This window comes from Clytia hemisphaerica, unplaced genomic scaffold (genome assembly GCF_902728285.1).
Source record: "Clytia hemisphaerica strain Z4C2 unplaced genomic scaffold, Clytia hemisphaerica genome assembly, whole genome shotgun sequence".
Classification (NCBI taxonomy): domain Eukaryota; kingdom Metazoa; phylum Cnidaria; class Hydrozoa; order Leptothecata; family Clytiidae; genus Clytia; species Clytia hemisphaerica.
The window spans coordinates 203,039-228,636 of record NW_027103956.1 but is presented as its reverse complement, the minus strand read 5'-3'; the positions used below and the strand labels follow the sequence as shown (position 1 = coordinate 228,636).

At 35.4% G+C, this 25,598-nt stretch overlaps 1 protein-coding gene across 2 annotated transcripts; it reads right to left on the bottom strand.

Moving 5' to 3' along the window:
- Window positions 1-234: 234 nt before the first annotated feature.
- Window positions 235-24,591, bottom strand: LOC136810143 (DENN domain-containing protein 5B-like). Of its 2 annotated transcripts, XM_067066712.1 has the most exons (26): window positions 24,485-24,591; window positions 19,736-19,854; window positions 19,421-19,533; window positions 18,480-19,134; window positions 17,935-18,122; window positions 16,620-17,787; window positions 16,209-16,289; window positions 15,711-15,771; window positions 15,311-15,404; window positions 15,102-15,143; window positions 14,595-14,708; window positions 14,210-14,362; window positions 12,829-12,882; window positions 11,245-11,344; window positions 10,700-10,976; window positions 10,148-10,276; window positions 9,796-9,917; window positions 9,207-9,349; window positions 8,773-8,824; window positions 8,250-8,316; window positions 5,269-5,387; window positions 4,919-5,005; window positions 4,509-4,585; window positions 3,578-3,701; window positions 2,471-2,639; window positions 235-743 (listed from the first exon to the last, which is right to left on the bottom strand). In XM_067066712.1, exons 2-26 carry the CDS (start codon window positions 19,839-19,841, stop codon window positions 566-568), a joined length of 4,473 nt encoding a protein of 1,490 aa, XP_066922813.1. In that variant the 5' UTR covers window positions 19,842-19,854; window positions 24,485-24,591; the 3' UTR covers window positions 235-565. The 2 variants fall into 2 exon arrangements, with proteins under 2 accessions (XP_066922813.1, XP_066922814.1); XM_067066713.1 differs by lacking the exon at window positions 15,102-15,143 and having other exon boundaries at window positions 4,919-4,993; window positions 24,485-24,584.
- Between the last annotated feature and the right edge of the window lie 1,007 nt (window positions 24,592-25,598).

Here is a 25,598-nt window from a genome sequence, read left to right as displayed (position 1 = left end):
TAACATTTTGGGTTTTAAGCCTCAAAATGTTCTTAGGATGTTCTCATTTTCCCACATTTTGTGATCATTTTTACTAACTTTCCTAAATCGGTTTTTTTTCGAGTCCACAAAGCCCTAAAATGTTCTTAATTTGTTCTTAACATTCTGGGCATCGTAGCCTTATGTTCTTACATAGTTTGTTCTTATAAAAAAAACGTGTATTGTTATGGTGATTTTAAGGGACCAATATAAAAGTAACACTAATAAAAAACAAGAAATATATTTGGTACGTTAAGCTGTTTGACATCATAAATAGTTGATAAGATATATTTTCTTCAATTTCAAATTTTGATTGAAGAAAAAAGAAAAACACCCCCACGGTTTTCTGTAAAGTATAAAAAATAGTTTTATCTTGTTTTTTATCATCCGTCGCTGTCTAAAATGGCGCTGATAGTCCGATTTATCATTTTTAAAACGAGACATGTTCCATCATTCATATCTCACATGGTCATGACTCTATCCAATCAGAATCTACGGTTGGGCTTCTTCAAACACTAATATTCCAAGATTTGACCTCACTAGCCAATTATATTCCACGCGTTATAGACTTATCTAGGACAACACTAAACTCTTTTAACGCTTCCAGTACCTCTATCAGAAAGTTCAATAGCGTTCCATCACGGAAGAAAGAGTTCTGTTCGTACATATGATTTGTAACGTTCGAATCATGCAGCAGGCGGAACCAGCTCTGTAAATGATGGTCTCTGAAAATAAAGGAGAAAAACAAGGGTTTCAACGTTGTGAAAAATTCAAACCAAAATCACAATTGCTTGAGTTACATGAGGCTCTTGGGCCCATTTGCGCAACTAAAGACGCGCTTTAAATGAGCACCCAGTCAATAACTTGGACTGACTTCACAATTCCCCTTACGTGGCATAGAATTGACCTGGGAGAGGGTTCATTTACTCGCCAAGTCCCTAATGAGCTTATAAATGGGCAATGAGTTGCCAATGCGGTAACCTCCCAGTTATTAGACCCCCCCCCACATATTACAAACTTTCGGATATCCAAGGTAAGATCTAATAGGTGGGAAAATAGATTTTCATATGTTCGAGCTCCCAGTAGAATTGAATAAAATTGCCATCTCCCTTGGCACGAATAACCAGGGGGTCTACCGTGCATCAAAGGAAGGCAGAAAGTCATTAAAAAATCTAATGCAAGGTTTTACTCCGAATTTACTTTAAATCCAGCATTGGTGTAAGAACCACGATAACGCGGGACTTTTGTTATTTAGATTTTGCGCCTACGACTAGGGTTCTTGAGTCAAAAATCACACACGAGCTAACAGATGAATTACAAGCAGAAGCTATCGAATTCGTTCTCAAAAGAACCATTTAGGGAGCTTTATCATGACCTTCTAATATTTGAGGGTAACAAACACCGACAATCTATTTAAGAGCTTGTTTTCAAGCCGCAAACAAGCAAATGTTGAAAGATTTTGCAGAGAAGAGACCGAGAGTCAACAGAGACATAGAAACATGCAAATAACAAGAATATCAAAAGCAGAAAAGTCAATAAATCCAATCGGTTCGTTGTTTTATCTCAGGCATGTAAGAATATAGGTAAAAACACGTATTAAGTTTATCTACATCTACAAACTCTATAAACTCAAAGCTTGTGTATATTAAGAACGATTCGTATGTAATTCTAAAATATTAATTTAGGTCAAATTAGAAATCACACGAATTCACGTGAATTTCGAAATTTATATGTATAATATGCGGGTCCAAAGATAACTAGAAATTCAAAACTTTTAATCAAAAGTCTCTAAATGAACCATCGAGGTATCTTATATCAAATGGGTCTTATTGAAGAGGTATTGGCGATGATTGAAAGAAGGCAGGACCAACGAAATGAACAAGTCAAGGAGAAATAAACAAGGGGCTCGTGTATCCTTTTTCACCATTTCATGATGACAGACATGTAACGTTATGTAAATAAACATTAGAATCATTAGAGCTCACCTACTATTTGAACACTTTTTACGTAACTCGATACAAACGGGATTTTTTTAGTTCATTGTGCTTGTGCCTCAACAAAGGTTAATAAGCTTTAAGAGTTCAACGTTCAGTTATTAATCAATGAATTTTCTGCGATAAAATATACCCCGCATCTTTGGAAGATTAAGGTCTTAAGTTTTGAAATTTTCGCTCTTAAGATACCCAAATTTTTAATTCTTGACCCCATAGTTTATTATACAGCTCAGTGTTCAACACAAAGTTTTTCGCCTCAGACGGAAATTATTCTTTACACAACAATAAACCCAGGTTCTTGAATTCTTTCGGAATTTTGGGCCAAAAAGGCGAAAATCACTCCAACGTGGAAAAACTTTGCACTTTGCTGAAAAAGACGATAAGAGAATTCCCGCTCTTCTGTTTTTCTCAAAGTACAAAAATTGTTTTTTGAAATGGTTATGATAAAATGAAATTACCTCAGTCCTAAGCAAATGAACAGTTCGAATTTCTGATCTTTACCGATGGAGAGAGCAGCAGTATTGATCGTTTGAACGGTGATGCAAAACGAGGACCGAATGTTCAGCTGTGTTGACTCCAGATAAGCCGTTTCACTCTTCTTGTTAAGAAAATCGTCGTGAACTCGCTCTGAAAAGAATCAAAAAGGGAAGAGAGGTCAAACATTTTTTTCTTCTAAATCTCGAGGGTGGGGGGGGAGGCAAAACATGTTTCTTGCCTCCCATTAAGCTGAAAACTTAATTCATCTGCTCGATGTAAAATTCGTCACTTTCGAATATGCACGAGGATTGAAAAAGTAAACAGGAAATTCTGGGGAATAATTGGTTAAAGCCTGCCACGCAGCCAGTTATCATAAAGTTAAATTTGACAACAGTTTCAGTTAATTCTTAACCAGATTCTAAAGAGGGGTTTTTTAAAGAATAAAAGAAAAGGAATGTTGTTTTTAACATGTGGTGAATAGCGATAATCACCGTATCAATATATCGATTACAAAAAAGTGGAAGTCTAAGATAAGGAGATGCGGAAATCAGGTAATCAGTTTAGAATGAATCGTCATTTGAAAGGGAGATCACTGCAGTAGAAGACTAACAATCGAGTCAGAGTGCTTAATATGGGAACTAATTACATGTGGAAAAGAAGAATACAAAAACTCGTGGGTTATAGATAGGAAGTAGATTCGAATCTATAATCTGAAGGTTTTAGCAGGAAAATAGAAATACATGTTGAAAGATAAACGCATGCTAGAAATCCATTTCATTAAAGTACAAACTCACGAGAAATTGATCGTGTAATGTATACAGCGCGACAGCGATAATACATTTGTAGTGTAAGTTTTAGAGTCCCAAACATTCACTGAGTAGTTAAATGCCAAGTATATAGTGAAAAAATAGTGAGAAAATGCACCATTTTGCTGTCTATTCTACTTAAAACAGAGCCTACAGTACGAAAAATAACTGTAAAATGAAGAAAGAATGAAAAAACAATACCATAATCCGTATATAAAAACCAACCAGTCTGAAAAGGTCTGAAAGCCTATTGGTTGTTAAACAGAGTATGACCGTACTTACCTATGTAATCCCAAACGAATAGCTTCTTGGTAAAGAATTTACTTGATTTGTATCCGTACTTGAAAACGAGCTCAATGGATTGACAGAAACCTTCGTTACCACACAGCAGTTTGGTCATGTTTTCCTGTGGTTTGACAAGGGGATATAAATTATTATTGGAAATTGTGGAATGAGAGAATAACAGCCGATTTCTTTGTTTGATTTACAGTTTTCAGATTTACAATAAATTTTTGGTGACAAGGATATCTAGACAACGTAGTTTGAAAGCAAGGTTTTATTTTGATATATTAGATATATTACCAGTATATAAAGCAAGGTCTCTCGACCTCTTCGCTACCTTCAGTTTTCGTACATTAAAATATGCCGGGGTTTCCGAGTTATACGAAAGAAGACGTACGACTCTAATTAAAAGAATGCCCAGTGTACAAAATTTGGATAGAATTCCAGCAGAGTAGAAAGGAAATGATTGACGAAACGGAAAAAAGTTTATGTCAACCACACAGAACAGAAAGTTTGTCAAAACAGGAAGAAAAAAAGTAGATCTATATTTGTAAACATCAAAAACAGGAATAATAAACGTTCTGACAACCGAATGAAGGATAGGATTAATGACTTGTCAAAGATATTTGAATGTAAGAATATTATGTTGTATAATAGTAGATTCTCTCCAAACTGGTCTCTGAAAAAGGAATTCATTTTAGCTCATTATGTTACCAGGCTTCAGTTAACAGAGCCACTCAATATGTGCCATATTATCACAGACTATTTTGTAGGAATGTATTAGAAGGTATATTTTTTGGATTACGTTCTTATAAAAGAAATGATATTAAGTGTAAATTGTCTGTTAAGTGATTATGTGGTCATTACTATCAAGAGGAGTATTTCAACTTGTTAATGTCTGCACAATAAAAGAGGGTCATAGAAAGCTTACGTCACTGTTCTTGAAGAAGTATTTGACCATGTTATTGACAGAATCTGCCACTCGTTCTTGAATGTCATTTGACGTCACTGAAAGGAAGTCGAGGAGAATTAAGATTTAAAAAAATATCACATGAATTTCATTTGGTGACAGAGTGACACAGGAGGGAGGAAGAATCTAATTACAACCAAATTCAACACGAAGGAACACTTAACTATGTTCAATAGAATCATAATTCCCCACGCACCTTACTTCTACAATTTTACAATTTATCCTGGCTACGCAAATCAAAAATTCAACAATACTTGAACACAGTTCCTTAGTTTGCTTTTTCTGATTCGGATAGCGCTCTCGATTCGTTGGTCTCACAAGGTTGAGACTTTTGTGAGAGATTATGAACTATCAGAAAGGTACAAGGTTACCTTTTTTGTTGAATATGTTAAGTTTTTTGGAGGAACGATGAGTTTGTTGTTCTTCGACTCGTCGATCTGATATTCCTAGATACAAGGCTGGGAAAATAGAAATCATACATCGAAATTACACCTTTTTAAATTACAAGCTTTTTACGTGCTCTTTGGAAAGCATCAGATATCTCCTACCATGAACATATATTCATGCTTCTACGTAGTAAATTGGGATACTTGATAACTTAGAGCTGAACAATCTCTCTCAAATAGGAGGAGTGTATAAACGAGAAAGCCAAATGAAAACTGATGGGAATCATTATCAAGAAAAAAACCCCGAAGTTCAATTAAAAAATTTAATAACGTACTTTGGTGTGATGATTGCTTTCGTTCATTTCTTCGCTTGACGTTCAATAGCTCTGCAACCAGTAAACGTTCAGTGCTCCCATCGTCCTGGTTCTTGGCTAGCCAACGCCCACATTGAAATCTGACGAGGTAGAAAAGACAAAAATTAATATGCAATCCCGAAGTATTTTGTAGTATTTTGCATCATTTTATTGAGCATCACTTGTTTCTATTATGAAGTTTAGACGATTCTTAATACTTTGCTTTGGTCTTCTATCTGACCTTGTCATTAGGCTCAGATTTACAAAATGAAATTTCTTGGCCCATAAATCCATGCGGGTAGATCATAATTCACAGATATCGAGATTTTACAATCATCACATCATAAGTATCGTATCACAGGATTTAATTTAGTCCCAAGGATAAGGCAAAATTAATTTCGGCCTTCTCAGCAATTTTCTTGCGAAAAATCAAGGTTTCCGATCTACCGCGATAAGCATGTCTAGTCATAGAGATCGAGATAAGACTTTTTGTATTGACTTTTCGTCGGATTAAAGTAGAAAAATTGAGGCGAACAGTATAAAAGAAGACCCGTTATATGAGGTGGAAAATATTTTGCAAGAGCTCTTTTTTTATCGTAGATAAACTTTTTAGATAAGAAGGTTTTACGAAGCAAAAAAGTATTCGAAGTATTTTCAAAATGCTACAATAAAACCTTTGTGGTAAATAGCTTGGGGTTTTATAAAGCATTGGTTAGATAACTAAAAAACACTATATACTAGCATTCCAACCATAGGCAAGCCTTTTAACAGCTGGGTTTTATGTCATGTTTCACAATAAATTTAAAAAACCTGATCTGGACGACCTATGAAAAATTGTACAAGTACTCTTAATAAGATTTCATTAAAAGTCAGAAAGTTTCAAATTGTTTCAAAAATACATATAAACAAAAGAACACCGGCGTGGTAGATTCTACACCCCCTGGGGCTAATTGAATAAAAATAAGTATAGAAAAATCAGGGACTCTTGTCAGGTTTTTGAAGGAGCAAGTAAAACATTTTCCATTACTTCTAGAGGGGATGTCGTTCATCATGAAATCATGTAATGATGGCCGAAGCATCAGTATAAATGCATGTAAAGACATGTTCGAATGATTTTTTAAATGGGTAATAAAAATGCCATCATCGAGGGCTATTTAATCCCCTTTTAATGTGGTTTAATGATTTTACATACCTTAAGGGAAGAAATTTTCGCGGGAATTTAATTTCGCGGTTCATCGATTTTCGAAAAATTCGCGGGAATTTAATTTCGCGGTTGCAGGATATTTTTGGTCAAAAGCGTTATTAAATAAGCAAAAAACCTGTTTTAAGGCATGAAAGAGTACGAATTTGGGGGAATGCGTGAAATAAATTAAATTTCGCGGGAATTTAATTTCACGGATTGACGATTTTGTAAAATTTCGCGGAACTTAATTTCGCGGTTTTAGGCAAAATCCGCGAAAACCGCGAAATTTTGTTCCCGCGAAAATTTCTTCCCTTAAGGTAGTTTAATACAACGGGGGCTAACTACAAAATGGTTTGAGATTGCATTATAATGAAAATATATTTGTTATGACGCCAACAAAGCTTAGGACGTGCCTAAATGGAAAGGCTAGAAAAATTCGGTATAATGTGTTAGATTAACCAGGAGAAACACATTTTAAACAATACAAAATAGAAAAAGTCGTAATTATTAGACTTTTGTAGGATTGCAGCGCCTTACGAAAATCCAAATGATATTTTAGACCCCCTCCTTGTAAATGTATATTTTACCGTTATATTTCGTAGCAATACGCCCCTTATATCAAAACCCCTTCATAGTTCGGAGCCCCTTTCTTAAGCCAAATCATAGACCTCCCATTAAGGCAAGGGGGTAGAATCTAACCGGAAGTCAGGGAATACGCATGATAAGTACAATATTGAATTTAGTTTCATTCAAGTATGTTTTAGTTTTGTGTTCTTAGAGTAGTATTTATTATTTATTATAAGTATTTTTGAAACCTCAGAATCAGTCACACCTTTGCCTTTCTTCAACTCACTAATAACTAAATATTTTGCATTCAAGCTGACAGCAATGATTAAAATGTCCTAAAAGCAATACAATTAGCATAAAGAAAGGTGATTAGCTAACTGGTTGAGAGCGTACACGCCTTGTTCTCTTTATTATAGCTAAACTATTTTATGAGCATGACGTCACATGACGTTTGATAACGCCTACAACTTTCAGACTGAAAGCAAAACAGGCGCATGGAGAGATGCAATGTCTTACCAGCATGACACTGAGTTATGCGTTTCGTTTCGTTAATTCATTTCAACATTTGATAAAACTGATAGTTAATTTTAGAATGCTGGCTGAGAGATAAAATACGAGTCTCCTTATATACGATAACGGTTATACTACATTTGGCGTAATGAATTTATTCCTCATTGAGTTATTTTCCTATTCCCTTTTTCCGAGATATATTGTAGACCCATTGATCTCAAAGCCCCGAAGGGACAAGATTTGAAATTCTTGGATGGGAAACGAAGCCACTTATTTCCCATCCAAAATGTGTGATCCGCATGGTTTTCACACAAACGCCAAATTGAAAGTAGGAGAACCCATCACCAGAATTCGAAGGGCTAGATTCAATCCGCCATTTTAAATGCGGCGCAAATCTCAAGGCTTCACTTTTTCTTGCTTGATAAAGGTTTAAGATTCCTCTCTAGAACCTTCTAGGGCTTTAAACTCAATCCGATTTCCATCAGAATGTTTCTCTTTAAAAATACATTTCGACATATAATGGTGCATTCCCAAAATGCACATCAATTTTGAATGAAAGGAAAAAATATTAAAGAACCATTTCTAATGACGATGTTGAAAGTTATCAAAGTTTGAAGAGGCCATGCATTTTTATCACAATGTTTCTCGAAATGTCGCGCATAGGGGAGAAAAGGTTATAAACAAAAAATGAACGATGACATACTTGTAAGTGTGACCAGTAACTTCGTTCATCACTGCAACGAATTCAATGAACCATCCAGCTGAAATACCTGATAAAGAGGAGAAGTAACATTAACTAACGAGTGGAAATTATCTTGGATCAAAATTGATTTGCACACAAGAAGATGTTAGGCTAGGATGGAAGATTTTTGTCAAAAGTTGATAAAAAAATAATTTTGGGAGGGATTTTAGGGTTGATGATTATAAATTCAGGTCATATGACACATGTTTCACAAAAGCTCGTGAAAATTGGGGAAAATTCAGCGAAATATTTTGAAAAAAAAGGTAAATTCGATAAATATAATTCTTGCAAAATAAAAAACAATTTTCCTTCCCCTAAATTATATTATTTTAAAAGACATTTAGATTTTCAAACCATTGACAAGCATCATATACACCCAATTTCATGATATCTTGCATAGCTTCCCGTCATTTTGATGAATTATAAGAAGGAAAAACAATATTGGTAGACCATTTTTGAAATCAATATTCATTTGCAATAATACCTGTATTGTCATGTCCAATACGAAGTGCTGTCAAAATACCAAGATTTTTATGCTGAAGAAGAAAATAAGCAAGACTGTATTTATATAAAGTCGAATGTGCGTAAAGCAATGACTTCGATATTTTCAAACAATTGATAAGTCCAGTTGAAACAACAGAGAAAAACTTGTTTCCAAAATTCAAAATTCATAATGAATGAAAAAAACACACTTTTTCAGTCGAATCTTATCATTTTAAAAGGGACACCTAAGGATAGACGTTCTGAGATTCTAGCTCAACTGAAGTTGAGAATTACATTTGAATTAAACAGTAGCATTCTTAAAATCACTTGAAATAACCTAACCTGAAATAACCTAACCTAAAATATCCTTGCTGGTTAAATTTCGAAATAAAAATAACTGACGAAATTTCTAAAGGATAATCAAGACACACGTACCCTAAAACGGAATTCTAAATCTCCTTTCGGTATGTTGACAGTACCAGTGTTTCCCGATTTTCCAGCCAAATTAAGCCAACAATTAGCTGTGGTAGCGGAGCCCATTTGTTTACCCATCACCACTTGTACTTTGTACGTGATCACTGGAATACAAAGAATAAGAATCTGTTTAGATTGCCAACTTTCATTTCATTCACAACATCTGTCTTAGGACTCCAAGGCAATTCATGATATACAATGACTTCACGAAATAATGCAACTTTTCTGTTTTTGTTCCACCCAATACGTCACTTTTTCTATTGTTTTTGTGATGTATTGGATGGAAAACTTTAAAAGTTCTCAGAATACTCTCCAGTGATGCATATCATGAATAGGAAAAAGATTGAATAAAATCTTTCTCGGAGTTTAAACCAATAAAGAAGCAACAACAGTGAAAAAAAAAATTTTTTTAAAATGTTCTATAATTTTCACTCAACTTCATTGTTTCTATGAAAATAAGTCTCGCAAAAGATATTCTTCACAACCGACTTTTAACATTTCAATTATGACAAAAATATACCAATTAGCATATATTGGTGCTTCTACTCACATGTATTACTGAATCCATTAGTGAAGCAGTAGAAATCCACAGCATTTAAGGAGAGCAGGTGAAATAAAAATTGTTCGATCTCATCATCAGTTCGAATGAAAGCATAGTCTTTGTAACGCGTACTACAATAAAGAAATAGAAAATTTAATTCAAGGTGAGATGTAAGATTCGCCTCTCCATACGACTTTATGCATGGAAACTAATGCATCACGGCGTCACGCAAGTTCAGATGTAACATGAAATCTCCATAGCACCATCTCAAAAAGCTGACGCGACTTATTATAGCCAATTCTTCTACACTAACAGATGGATAATTTCTCATTTCTCCTAGATGGTAACCGCGAACAAGTACCTCAAAATTTTCTTGTTCCCTAACAACAATCGAAGTTCTTTTGCCAGTGTTTTCTTTTCAAGAGCCAGCCTGGTCCATGCTCTTGCGTAGCCTGTGTCCGTTTTGATTTCTTTCATGTCAAGTACAGTCCTGAAATGAACAATCAAACGAATTCGTTGGAAGTATGATATATGTGATAAATCCACCGACCTATTCGATGCCTGTTACCAATGAGTACTACCTAAATAAAACATCTTGAACGATGATGATATCAATAAGGATAGAAGGTGAAACAATTACAAGAGTGTGGGTTATGGTACTAAAAAATGCTGATATGCATCGTATATTTTCCTGTTTCAATGCGATTACAGTCGACACTCTCTAATTTGATGCTCTCTAACTCGACGTTGTACTGTTCGATACGCTCCATTATTTGATATTATTGAAAGTCACCCTCAACAAGAAACTCTCATAACGGACGCTTTTATAATCGATCGCTCCCTTAATCAATGATAATTCGATTCCCTTTGATAATCAAATTAGAGAGCGTCAACTGTAGTATGAGAAACTCACTTCAGATTACTGAGGAAATCCAAGCGAGCTACCAACTCTTGTTGTCGACGAGAATCAATGCTTGGCATCGTTGGAGTCGTCGGTAACGACATTGCTCGGCTTCCTCCCGAGAAACGGTCGTGTCCTCGGTTCATACGAATATCAGCATCAAGTTCAGGACTTCGGCTGCGCATGGCTCGACTGAAGTTTTCGCTGAGTACATCATAAGTTGTGGGCTTTCGATTGGCTTGTTGCTGTTTAGCTGTTTGTTGTTCAATGATCAATTTCTTGACATCGTCTGAAAAGAGAAAATGCAGTCAAAAAATTCCCCATTCGGTAAACACTCAAATAATAGGCAAATATTTTAAATTACTCTCAGAAATAAACAGCTAAAGTAATGTTAATCAAAAGGACGACTGTTTTCTTTGATAGGGCTTCGCCTCAAAGTCTGAGTAAAAATTCAATGCAGTCAGATGAATCGTTTGTCGAATACTGGTGTGTTAAGAATGCTATTCGGTGCAATTAGGATGCAAAAACGGAAAAAAATCATAAATAGAATTTCTAACCCATTAAGTTTTCCATATCAGTTAAACCATAAACTGCAGCAAGGCGTTCACTTTCTCGTTGATAAAATGCAACCAAGTGTGACCATAGTGCAGATTTCGACTGATGATGTGAAGTGAAGTGGGCGAACGTGCGAAGAAAAAAGAAAATTAAATAAAATATAAAAAAAAAGTCCAATCAAGACAGAAAAATGCCAGCTGAGTTGAAGGTTACGTTCATGTATTGCCGTATTTCCATTGCATTGGCTAAGTTAAGCAATTCGCACCGACAAGGAAGAACATACTGGACTTGCATAAGGAATCACTTCTAACAGGCCAAACGTTTTCTTCCGAAATGGCGGATTTCCTACTTAATTACACAACCTTACCAAACCTGAGAGACCCCTTTAATTCATGAAGGATTATGGTCGGGGCATTCATACAAAGCACGCATGCGCAGCTTCTTTCTATATCATAACAAGCAACATGCTGAATGGACCTACCTAATGATTAACATCAGATGAAAATAAGAAAAAAGTGACAATAATTGTACAAAAATTCAGAATGGAAAAATAAAGCTTGTGTGTTGAATAATGTAAAATGGTAAAAAGGAATGTCCTCAAATACGAAAATCACTTAAACCATTCAGACCCAAAAAACCTTTTAAGCTGTTTTTGGCACAAATTTGCCCAAAAAATTTTCCTTAAAAATCTGGCTCCGTCACATTTTGGGCATTGTCAATTTGCATCATTGTGCAAAAAATCAGAAAAAAATTATGAGTCAACATTGAGAAAAGCTATATTTTCTTATTTGGTTAAAGGGAATTTCCCCAAAATACGAAAATCCATCTTTTAAGGCGAATAAGAATTTTCCAGGAAAAAACACTTCAGCCATTCTTTAAAGAATCTTGCCCTCCATCTTTGTACAAAAAATCAGAAAAAAGTAATGACAGAATTTTGCACAAAGTCCAAAAAACCCTTTTTTTAGGTAGTTTTTGGCCCAAATTTGCCCAAATATATTTTTTTTGCTAAAATCGGGCTCCGTCACATTTTAGGCATTGCCATTTTGCATCATTGTGCAAAAAATCTGAAAAAAATAATGAGTCAACTTTGAGAAAAGCTATATTTTCTTATTTGGTTAAAGGGAATTTCCCCCAAAATACGAAAATCCGTTTTTTAAGGCGAATAAGAATTTTCCGGGAAAAACCACTTCAGCCATTCTTTAGAGAATCTTGCCCTCCATCTTTGTACAAAAAATCAGAAAAAAGTAATGACAGATTTTGCACAAAGTCCAAAAAACCCTATCTTTAGGTAGTTTTTGGCCCAAATTTGCCCAAATATATTTTTTTTCCAAAATCGGGCTCTGTCACGTTCTGGGCATTGCCATTTTGCATCATCGTGCAAAAAATCAGAAAAAACTAATGAGCCAATCCTGAGAAAAGCTGGTAACAGACGGACGGACGGACGGACATGGGTTAATTTATAGAACCTCCACCGGGGCACCCGGAGGTAGGTCCAAAAAGAATATCTTTATTGTACAATGACATCGATTAGTAGAGGTGACGGATATTTCACAAAAAAATCAAAATGGGGGACTTGCAAACCATACCTGTCTCATTCGCTGTACAAATCTTGACTTGGCATGTTCTTTACCAAACTCAAGCTGAAAAATAAATAAGAAACTGTAATTGGGAGTGCCAGGGTAATTATATTTAGGTGAGATAGTCAAGAAGAGTAAGGTCAAATGACTAACGTGTCCCATTCCTGAAAACAATTTCAGCACATCAAACACTTGTAACATTTTCTTAGACTACTACTGTATAAATAGTTAGTATTAGTTTAGAAGTGTCTGATAAAACAAGGTGAATGAGGGCGGCGCTGCAAATTCTTTTTCCGTAGACGGGCGGAAAAATCTATAATGGTCGGAAATATCATAGCGTAATGGTCGGAAATATCTTTTGATGGTCGGAAATATCCAAAACTCTAAAAATTTGAAAATTTAATGGTCGGAAATATCCCGCACTTTTAAAAATGCTTCATCAGCAAAAAAATGTAAACAAAGATGGTAGCAAAGGTGGTGTGGTGTGGCCAACTTGTTGTGTGTGCCAGACAAGAGTAGTTTTTTAAGTTTTTGGGACTGTTTGGGACACTATCTGAGAACTGTTCTGTTTCTTAGTTCTATACAGTATTTTACACAAGACGTAGACAAGCTTTTTAGGGAGAGAAAGTGGTATTGACCTTTTTATTCAAACACGACTCTTCTTTCTTTCTTGTCTTTTTTATATCCTTTCCTCCTCTAGCCCCCACTGCTCTCAAATCACCCAAGACGTAGACAGCTTTTTTGAGAGAGAAAGTGGTATTGACCTTTTTATTCAAACACGACTCTTCTTTCTTTCTTGTCTTTTTATATCCTTTCCTCCTCTAGCCGCCACTGCTCTCAAATCACCCTAAAGCTAGTCCCAACCCTACCTGGATACCCTTCCGTTCTAGACCTTACCCGGGGGGGGGGGCACTCGATCTGAAAACGACCATACGTTCGGCGGAAAATTTGGCTTCCAAAATCGAACCCTTACAGTGGCGGCTAGAGGAGGAAAGGATATAAAAAAGACAAGAAAGAACGAAGAGTCGTGTTTGAATAAAAAAGTCATTACCACTTTCTCTCCCTAAAAAGCTTGTCTGGCACACATAACAAGTGGGCCACACAACACCACCTTTACTACCATCTTTGTTTACATTTTTTTGCTGAAGAAGCAATTTTAAAAGCGCGGAATATTTCCGAACATTAAATTTTCAAATTTTTATAGTTTTGGATATTTCCGACCATCAAATGATATTTCCGACCATTACGCTATGATATTTCCGGCCATTAAAGATATTTCCGCCCGTCTACGGAAAAAAAATTTGCGGCGGCGCTCGTGGATAATGGGGTGTCTTTCACTGAAAAACCTACACGTGTAACTTCCATAAACTAAAATATCCAAGGTTCGAACCTGTTTAAGTTGTACACCATGGCTCCACACACGCTCCAATAAGTCACACAAACTAGCGATCAACGTGTTCTCTTCAATCCCAGAGCTATTGGGACCCGCATGACCTAATTCAACCGCTTCTTGACCAAGCTTCAAGACAACAAGTCTTTTCGTCTGTAATGAAGATGAAAAGAGTATAAATTGAAATGCACAAGTAACTAGTTTTCCCTATATACCTATACTTTTGGGCTTTTCCGATAAGAAAACCTTCTTGATCATGAGTATATCGTAGTAATTAAAAATAATTCTAAGTAGAACCAAATAGTCTGGGCATTAATGTTCTGAACTTAAGCTGGTTTGAATTTTAGGCGATGTCTAAAAGAGTTAACGAGTCAAAGAGTCAAACCTTAATTTTGCATTCTTTGAGTAGTTTATCGGCAAAAGCGAAGAGTGTCTTGTGACCAACGGTTGAGGATTGTGCCATGTCTTTTGTAATCATCTTCGAATCTTGCATATATTTCTGTAGCAAGATGGTAACGAAACTTCTTTATACAAAGGAAATCCATTTCTTCTTCAGAATTTAGTGTAGAGAAGATAGGACCATAAATAAGCCATACACGAACAAAACCTTGTTTGTAAGTTTAGGTATGATTTCATTAACTTCAAGGGGATTTTATCAATTCGCCCAATGTTCAGCCAAAACCTTGACTCGGAACATTTTTCGTCTCTCTTCAAAATCTTTAACATACGGTATTTTTTTGGGAATGAGAAAGTACACACTACACTTCATTCGTATTCCATTCTGTAGTCAGATTTCTTTTTCCAAAACTTTTTCCAAAGTCTTCTACAAAATAGGGGAATATGGGAATTCTTTTCAGGGGCGCTGATAACAGTTTAATCATTCCAAACGTACCTTAACCTTCTCAGCAAGTTTTTCTTTCATTTTTTGCCCTTCCTATGAATGAAATGTTGGGTAAACGATTTCATAGAATCAATAAATTAGATGCATCAACTGAATAATTAAAAAAAAAGAATTCTATCGAATATTAGAACAACCTTAAAACCTTAGAGCGGTAGAAATTCAGATTAGCAAATTAGATTGAACATTGTGTAAAATTTTACGTCTTGAGTATTTTTGAGTGCTTCCGAGAGCTGGATATGTTCCGTTTGTTGTTGAGCCTTGTCTCGTTTCCTCCAATTGATTTTCCCTGCTTTTCTATTGCGCAAATGGAAGAAGAATTAGTATGAAGAAATATGAATGAATGAATGATAGAGTATGTGTTTTATTTCGTGTGCCCTTCAATCTATCAATTTCAGTTTGTTTTTCTTTACTAACTTTCCAGCTATGTATATATGTACTTTTTGCATAGTGAGGAGGAAGCGAGTCACTTTTCTCTCTCTATAATTTAGCGCCAACTTAAAATATTTTCACAATCTATCGGCCTTGGTATAAAGTACCAAAATTGATGTGCAAAACCAGCCCTCGAATACTGTAAAAAGTAAAATTATTGTTTGGTCTTACTTCCTTTTCGTTTCGACCAATGCTGCTTTAACGGGCAGTGGGAAATATCCTGGCACTTTACCTAAAACCACAAAGGAAATATTTGTTAGTCTTAGTTTTAGTCCTTGGCCTGGATTATTGACAGATTACCAAATAATCATTATCAAACATGACCGAATATGATAGACCATAAAAAGGTAGGCCTTGAAGTAAATGAGTCTAAGAACAGGACCAAACAAAAAAGATTACGAAAAGAAATTGCATAAATTAATAAAATCAAGGGCCACGTTAAAAAAGCAGATATCGTTAACTTATTTTGATACAATTCCCAGGTTTTTTTATACTTCATATATACAACCATGATCACCTAAATCAATTTTTTTCACTATAGAATAATATTTAAAAAAAAGGAATTTTCCAAATACTTTTCTTTTCACATTATTTGTAAAACCAGTACATAATTTGCTCAGCCTAAGCTGGTTCTTCTTGTTAAAAAAAAAAGTTTGAGTTTATTCTTACTTCGTTCGATGGGTGTTTTGAGGGTGTGAGGTTGTGATGCTACATGATCAATATGACCGCAACGTTTCAAATTCGTATCAACTATGAAAGATTAGAGAATATAGATATTAAACAAAATGCCAAACAATACCATTTCAGAGTCATATTTACTAAATATAAGACACCCGATTTAGCTCTAGCGAAGAGTAATCAATCGCCTTTATTTAATAAATTGAAATCAGCTTGTGCGACCTTTAGTATTTTTTTACTGTCACATTTCTGTAGCCCCGTGAAGAAAGAGAAACTCGAATCTGTATTTAAATTTACCATTTGCCTCTCCAGTAAAGCACTTCTTTATTAAGAAACTCTTTAAAATTCTACTCACAACTTGCTTTAAATCGATAAACGGAGGAGTTAAAAAACAAAACTTACTAGCTTGTGGAACACTTGTGCATTTCTCATATTCAGAGCTTCGGATGATCCCAAGTTTCACTTTCAATTTATCAATTCTTTTATCAAAATACTGTAGCCTTGGATCGCAATCTTCCCACAGTGCCATAATCTTCATATCAATAAGGCTGGCAAAGCCTTGAGTTTCAACAAATAAAGTCATGAATTGTAATATGCTTTCAGATTGATCAGATAGGAAGGCAGCTTTATCAAAGTTCTGCATTTGGTCTCGGTTATTAAACCAATCTTCCTTAGTTTGCTTAGGCAATATAACAAACTGTTCATAATCGACTAACATCTGAGTAAACCTATTCACAAAGATTTCGCGAACAGCTATATTGAATTCATTCTCGTGTTGTTGCTTACGCGTCACAGTCATGGCACGATTCCCAAATACAAATAAATCCTCTTTTTTAGTCAAGTCTGTTGTTTGTAGCCTGGATTGCTCTACTGCACTTTTATAACGTCCTTTAAGAATCTCAGACGTGTTTATGCCAGCATTTTCAGCGATGGCCATAACAGCAGCCAGCCTTGGGTTCATCACTTTTTCAGGCGTTTCAGCTCCCACATCACTTGTGGTAGTATCAAGTCCCTCGTTTTCATCATCATCATCATCTTCTTGTATCTCGGCGTTTACTTGATCAAGGAATTCTTCAGATTCTGTCCTTTTCAGACGCACCTCGGCAGACGGGTCTAAATGAATTTGTGGTGTTCTTTCACCAGCCCAATTACCAGTTGTTTTCTCTTTCAACGATGGCGAGCCTCCAGTGTGTCGAGGGCTAATCATGGGTGAAGCCACTCCATTTGCATCACTGGCGAGAGGGCTTTTAGCAGAAGGATCATAAACATTATTAGTCTTTTTGCGTGGCCAGGTACCAGTTGGAACACCTTGTGAGCTGTTGAAACTGTTATCCAGATCTGAGGTAGACATCACTAAAGATTCGTCATCCCCACTCGAATTGAAATTTAAAATTTCTTGACTTCTTGATATTTCATGACGTAACCTTAGTGAACCTTGAGGAGGGGTAATGTTGAATTTCTCAGCAATTTCACTGAGTTCTTTGATCAGTTCTTGGCGACCGGGTAGCTCTGGTATCTCTTGTGGAAGTTGGATGTCATTCTGATCAATATCAAGAAGACATAACGAGCCCTAGTAAGACAAAAAATAATTCCATTTATATTCTAATAAAACAATTACGATTCATTTGAGAATTCATAATGAAGAAATTTGTTTTTCTAATTTATAGTAGTCAGTGTTGTCCTCTCTTTACTGGTATAATTATTTCTAATGGCTTACCTCACAAGGTATTTCAAATCGATTTTTCTCTTCTTCAGTTTCATAGTACAAACCCATTATGAAAGGGACTGGAGCATCCAGATAGTGCAATAAAGATGGTGGTAATACTGGTACATAAACATGTTCCCATGACAACGGGAAAAATAATGTCGTCAAAGCTTCTGCAATCAACATCAATTTGTGAATGTCTAAAAAAATGAAGATATGTTTGACAGTTGAGCTTGTTTCGTTAAACCTGACACTTAGTGAATCATATTCAATTTAAAATTTAGTTAATGTTACAGCAATTTCAAATACTCCTGCAAAATAAATAAAAGTCCTATAATAGGTCATATCACCACAGCTAAGTAATTTTAAGAAATCTCACAAAAGTCTAAATTTCGCTCCAAATTAGTAGTATAAAACTCATGGATAATGTTCATGGCCAAAAAGAAAACCAAAACTCTGCTATAATTATGAGAGTAAAATTGCAAGAGCAAATTTTTTTCAAATTAAAGAAAAATAATCAATTTTTGTTAATGAAACTGAGTTTCTTCAGTACTTACCACCAGACAAAAACAGGATTTGATGTTCCAGTAGTAAACATGTGAATAAATCAACCAAGTTCTCATATCCTAGAGTCATCAAGACTTCTTTCAGTGAATAATCAAAATAGGGTAGTTCGTTTAAAAGTGGTTTTGTGATGATAATAGGATCCCCTTCTGTGGAAACATACTTCATCGACCTACCAGGAGGAGGGCATGGAATTTCATACAAAGCATTGTATATGTAACTTTCTACCGTCAAATTTTGTTTTGACTCACTTAGACCAATATCTAAGATGTTTTCTAGCAGCTGATGTGCTAAAGTGAAAAAAGGCTGTTTCATAATAAGTGAGATACACTTTGATGCATATAATGGTTCAACTTCTTTATTAAAGGAATAGACACTTCGTCCTCTCTGAACTCTTCGCCTTTTCTTTTCTTTCCTATCCAGTATCTGATTAGAAGCTGGAGTGGATTTCGACAGCAGTTCCAGATCAAACATCTTGAAAAGTGTATCCATTGCCAGCAGAAGCTTGGTGTTTTTAATCTCTTCAAAGAAGGTTAGAACAAAGCCATAAATTTTGGTGCCATCTTCACGTGTTTGTAAGAAAGAGTGGAACTTTCTTTGATTCCTTGTTATGTATTTCCGGAAATAAACGCCTCTGGGCATGCAGAGCTATAAAAAATGAACATAATTTGTTATTATCTGTTAAAAAATAAGCTTTATAGCTGTACAACACTGTTGTTAGTCAGCCCTCTAAAAAATCTTTAAGAGTAACAATACAATCAATTTGGATAGAATAACGATTTCTCAGGCAGCCTTGCTCTCATCAACTTACTCTAAACCACACAAATACGACAATAACATTCTGAAAAAAGTATGTGTTGTAAGAAAAACCTTTGCGCTCCGTCTTGAGACCGTCTTGAGAAAAACCAGTAGAAAAACAAAATTATTCAATTACCAATTTGATGCCTTCAGCCTCGAATACATTTGAAAGATCATTTTCTGGGTAATGCCACAGAACACTTGGTTTATATGACAGTTGAAATGGGGTTAGTGAGCTTTCACCAGTACCTGAAAAATGACAAATTTATAAAGGTAACTCAAGAAATTGTGTAAAAATAAATTTTTTTGTCTTCCAAGCCCATTATCAAACTACAAAAAAAGTTTGTTTCACTGTCACAAGTTCAATGACATAAAAGAAGATTAATTGTATTGAAATTAAAAGTATTTTTAACCATGTCACAAACAAGAAAAAGTCAAAAGTAAAGCTAACCTGACTCTAGTGCTGCTTCTAAACCTTCACATTCATCAAGCCCACAAATGACAAAGTAATCCACTAAACGATCAGACGTGACATCACTTTGTCGTCTACCAGCCATAATTCAAACAAGGCTATAGAAGATTAAAATTAAATTGATTGATCCTTCTGAATATTTTCAGTGTAAAGTTAAAAAAAACACAGAAGCGTTTTCATTTTATTTGAATAAAATTTAAAACATATATTTCAGTGTCATCCGATCACCATCATCAGTAAATATTGAAAATACAGCTAAGGTTAAAATTACAGAAAATTAAAACTTTTTTTATTATTATCATCAATATCCATTTAACCCTATAAGTGCCAATGTCGAGTGGACAAACTGGCTACAAAGATATGGAAAAGACACTTTGCTGGTGTCTTTAAGCCACCAAGATGTTGCTATATTGATTCATGGTTTCTGCTTACCTTTTCAGTCCCCCCTTAAAATGCAATTTTGCCCTTAAAGAAAACTCCCCCCCCTTAAATCGAACAAAAATTACCAGTACCCCTTGTTAGAATGTCCCCCCTTGAAATAAAAAAAAGGAGTCCCCCCTCAGATTTTTCTCTTTAGAGTTTGACAATAACAAAGTACAAGGATTGGTTTGATATCAATGCCATCAACATTATACCTAATGATATCCAACTAAATAAAACTCAATAAATAAAAATTATCATAAATTGGAAATAAGCTGAATCAAATGATACAAATAAAACTTTTTATGAATAAAACCAATCAAAAGATGCAGTTTCTGGTATAACAGTTGTGTTTTTTTAATATCTTAGGCGTTGCAAATTATCTTTATTATTTAGATTTGAATTGGGAATATCTTCTGATTGTAGTCCTAGTTTAAGTTAGGCCAAGCAAGAGGTCCCAAGTAGAAAATGTAGGCAGTAAAACACAAGTAAGATTTCATGCTTATGATATTGATTTTGGATGTGACAGAACTTGTAAAAATAAGTCTCTGCTGCAAATGTCAAAGATCATTAATGTCAAAGATCATTGATGTCAAAGATCATTGATGTCAACCAACTATTTAAAGAAAATCTTTATACCCTTCAGCAAACATTTTTTACAATAGCTGGAGGGAAGAGAGGATGCAGATTCATGGCCCCTACGAGCCATTATGAGTGGGGAGGCAAGACTTTGGAAAAAATGTCGCTCACTATGGTTGGGCGACGAAGAAATTTTTTTACTTTTTTCACCCTCAAAACACCTTAAACGTTATCTAATTAGGGAGAATAATAGTTTTTTTGGTCTGTTAAAAGTGGGCACGAAAACGGGAAAGAAGATATTATTAATATTAGATAACATGAATTATTATCAATGAAACCAAAGACATAACATCTGAAATTCAATCAACAATTTTCAAATTTTAGTCCCCTTTTTTCTTGTTTTAATAGATTCTTGCAGTCCTTGATAAAGAGTCCCCCCTTATTTTAAAAATTTTTTACACAATTATACCGTACTATTACGAAAACATGTTGAATGACATCATATTGTACAATTCTCATGTATTCCCTCCTATCCAACCTCCCTTGAAAAAAGTGCGCTCAAACACTAATCCATTTCCAGTTAAATCCCATCCAAACCATCATAGTGGGCACCCTTCCTTTAAAAAAGAGTTGAGAATTTTACTGAATTTAAAAGAGGGGAGCTTGTGAAAATTTTAAATAAAAGGGGTGGCTTGGACAAAAAGAGGGGGGTTAATTTTTTAAGGGGGGCTTGAAAGATTTGGCAATTTGCAAAAGAGTGTTTTCCATTCATTTTTGAATTTCTCAACAAATATCTTAAACTGTATATATCTGTTAAAAAGTAATTTCTGCCATCAGATTCATATTATTGTATTTTTCATTTTAATAACCTTGGAATATACTTAGAGATTGTAAGAGTTTGTGCATAAAAGGTCGAGAAAAGAGGGGGTTGAACTTAAAGTTAAACCTGGGAAAAAGAGGGGGTGTCATTTTTAAAAGGGGGGGGCTGCCCACTATAACCATCATCCCTGATCTCCCACTTTCTCATATTCCACATAGTGGTCATCTAAACTTTTTTTTAAGCAACCCTAATTTTCAGGTCAGGGCTTGGGTTGCTCAGCATTCTTTAGCTCGTTTTTTGAAAAGTTTGTTTTGGCTTAAAACTTTGAAGCTTAAAACCAATGTAAACAAATTCAAATTGCGTCAAAAATACCATAGTCTCACTGGGTAGCTTCTGATGGGATATTTGCCCAGGTGGTATAAGTTCTGGTTAGAGAGTATGGATCTTGAGTCTAATACAATAGTACATGTGAAAGGGCGCCATTTTTGCTATGATAAATGAGCGCCTTTCTGCGTCTTTTCATGTTTCAATGAGCTAGCTGGGTTTACAAAATTGTTACAATTGAAATAGCTCCCTTAGGCAGCCTTGTCACCCATGACCCTCCAGCCCCCACACTAACTAAAACAAAAGAGTTACTTATTTTCTACCCTTTTTATCCAGACAATCTCAATCAAACAGAATTGATGATATCTTTAATGCAATTGAACAATTGAAATTCAAAATTCTGAAAAATATTTGATTGGTTCCATTGTCGTTCGGCTGTATTTGATTGATTGTCCTACAACTGTATTTGATAGACCTTTTGCATTTGCAAAGTCATGTTTCATTCAAGAATGTATGTATGCCAAAAGCTCTATCATTTTCAGGAGCTATTAACATTAGTTTTCACCCCCCCCCCACGGTAAGAAGGTTTAGGACAGTCTGGGTTAGAAGCTTACTGAAGTTTGCAAGACAATTCATTAAAACTTGAAAGTTTGAAACAAAATAAAACATGCAGCAGCCAAAATCAACCAACCAAAGTTTGTCATTCAATTCCTGAGACAACACTTCGATTTTTAAGGCCTTGTTTATACGCTAAAGTAAAAACAATTCCGCACGTGTAAATGGGTCAGTGTTGGAGGTCCGTGGAGGTCCGGCAAAATTTCCAGGAAATAGCCTATCCGACAGTATGCGGGTCTAGGTGGGTTCTGCCTCCCCCGTAGATCTTTTTCTTGCGAAGTTGATCTTCAAATTAGTTCTCAAGGTTAGCTTGGCTCAAATTGTTTCATCTATGGCTCAAATTTTAGGCAATTTCTCATAGTTTTTGAGAATGTTAATTTCATTAAAAAGCCCCAGGTTATTTTTTCATGAATCCCTTTAGAAGTTTTGTGGCGCAATTTTTTACTTGAGAGTCAGGTAAACGATATGGCGCTTTTGCAGCCTTAATCTTTGATAAGGATTTTGGCGGGACGCTAGTGTGACTAACTGGCTGTGTTGTAAAAGACAAAACAATAATTAAAAACATTTCTGCTGGTGTAATTAGTTAGTTATTCAAAAAACTGTCGCATTCTCACAAACAACTATTTCAATCAGTAAGTTGATTGCGTTCAATTTGGTTCAACTGGTTCCATTGTTGGTTCCTGGGCCCTGTCCGATTGAAATTGTCTGGTGTTACTGTTTTATATGGCGGCAATCACAAATATCTTCATTTTGCGTCCTCGTTGGATTTAAAAAGTGAGTCGATTGGTAGTAAGAAATTTTTTGGGTTTTCTTAAAATTGGTCTGTGAGGCGGTAAAAGTTAAAAGGGTGTTAACTGAGGCAGCAGGAGGCCCAATCGGGTGTATGTTTTGCGTGGTTTCAGATTATGAAATTTAAACACTGTGACCTTTGACACATAGGTAATGGCATGCGTAATAATAAACAAAGTTAAAATGGTGCGAATGCGTTAGAAATCGCTCACAAAAATCGGCAAAAATAAAGTTTTTGAGCAAAGGAAATGTCATCAAAACAAAAGGTCCGAAAAATTTACCTACTCTCCGACTCAATTTTACTCAATTTTCAGGAGTCGGTCGGGCAACGCGAAACAAAGATATTTGTGGTGATTGCCGCCTATAGCTAGTTTCAATTTCTTCATGCAGCACTTTTTGACTTTAGGCTATTGACTTTTAAATTTTGCATTTGAAAAGTTTGTAGTGAACAGAAATCCCTTCCATGTTTCTGCATTTCAAAAGTTTAAGGTAAGGCCGCCACTGAAACAAAGCTTCTCAAGACCAAGCCAAGGCAGGACCCTGTCGACGCACCGGACTGTCCGGTGTATTTGTCCGGTGGCAAAAAGTATCCTTGCCTTTTGCTACACCGGACGCAATAAGTCCGGTGTCAGTCCGGTGTTGCATACAGGGAATCTTGGACGCCGGACATTTATGAAACAAAAAATTAAGAAACACCGGACGCCACGGACTGGTCATGTCCGGTGTTTTGATTGTCCGGTGGGAAAAACTTTCCTTCTCCGACACCGGACATCCGACTTTCTTAAGTCCGGTGTAGAAATTATCCGGTGGTAAAAAAAATTCTAATTTTACACCGGACTTTCGTGTGTCCGGTGTTCGTTATAAGTCCGGTGCGTCGGCAGGGTCCTGCCAAGGCAAGGAGGGTCTTCAGGCAGAAAATCTGTCATATTTTCAAGGGTAGAGAAAAATCAAGGGTGTTTCAAGGCACAAGGGGTTTAAGGAATTCAAGAATTGCTGGCTACCATGAATAGGCTTTTCTTTGCCAGGGCAGGTTTACATATTCCACACACAGTCGTCACACGCACCTTCCCTTCACACTGCCGCCATGGCATCATGAATTTCTGTAATGTGGAAATATAGATATAATGCTCTTTTATGGGCATTGCTTGCTAGGTAAGTTATGAAAATTCTTACAGTTATACCTCTCTTTTCTTGAATATTTCATCATTCATTTCCTCCAGATAAACTTTTACAGTAAGTTTTTATCGTGTACTTTGAATCATCATATTCATGGAATCATATGTTTTTTTCGGGCAGGTCTAAAACGCCTAATACCTACTACTTAATACTTACTACTTAATACTTAATACTGACTACCTAATCCGTTTGGATACTTTACAGACCAGAACTTCCAGGCCCTGACTCTCCTTCACATGTTCGAAATCTCTAAGTTTTGTGAAATTTGAATGTCAACACATACGTCTTTGCTTTATATTTAACTAAAGTCTTTCAATGTGTTATCTAAAAGAATATTTAAATATTTGCATTATAAAGTAAATATTTTCTTCGCCCCATATACTGTAAGTACAAAGCAAAAGGTAATTATCTTAGTTTTTTTCTTTTTCCTGCTCTCTTATGACTTTGATCTAATTATAAGAAAACATATGTAAATATTCAAATCAATTATTCTTATACACCCCTGTCTCCTTTATAAAGATCCAATCGGCTAAAACGTTATTTAAACGCTCTTCGAAATTAAATATAGGTCATTAATTGTATCCTTTTGTATTATCTGCATCATATGAAGTAGTGTCATAGTACTTCTTGAGATTGGCTCGTAGGGCTTTATATTCAATAACTATAATAATATTTTTGTCAAATAGTGTCACTTTGTCAATAATAGGCAAAAGTTCAACGAACACCTCCAAAAATCTCTCTTTTAGCATTTTCTACTAGAAATTTCTATCTAGTGATATTTAAAGCATCTTATTCACATTAATAATTCTTACTATAATGAAGTTTAAAAAGGCCATATTAAACGACCCTGTCAATATTCTGGCTCGAAAGGGTCATTTGTAAATCAGGTTTGTGATAAAATCAAGTCATGTCTAAATATTCTCTGCCATCTACTTCAGTTACGTCTGTTCCAATGAAACAGGGGCATACTTACTTATTTTAAATTTTCAGATCGACTGATTCTTATAAATAAAGCTAATATGAGCTAACGAAAATATTTTTCTCCTACGAAAAAGCGTGTCTCGACAAAATGTGTGTAGTCTGTAAACTTTATAGAAAAAGCGCGGGAAAATGAAGTGA

Coding starts and splice junctions, on each gene's coding strand:
- LOC136810143 (XM_067066712.1), bottom strand. CDS start 19,841: ATGGCTGGTAGACGACAAAGTGATGTCACGTCTGATCGTTTAGTGGAT. Junction 19,534..19,735: donor AGAAGCAGCACTAGAGTCAG/GTTAGCTTTACT, acceptor GTCATTTTTCAG/GTACTGGTGAAAGCTCACTA. Junction 2,640..3,577: donor ATTCGTTTGGGATTACATAG/GTAAGTACGGTC, acceptor GATTCTTTTCAG/AGCGAGTTCACGACGATTTT.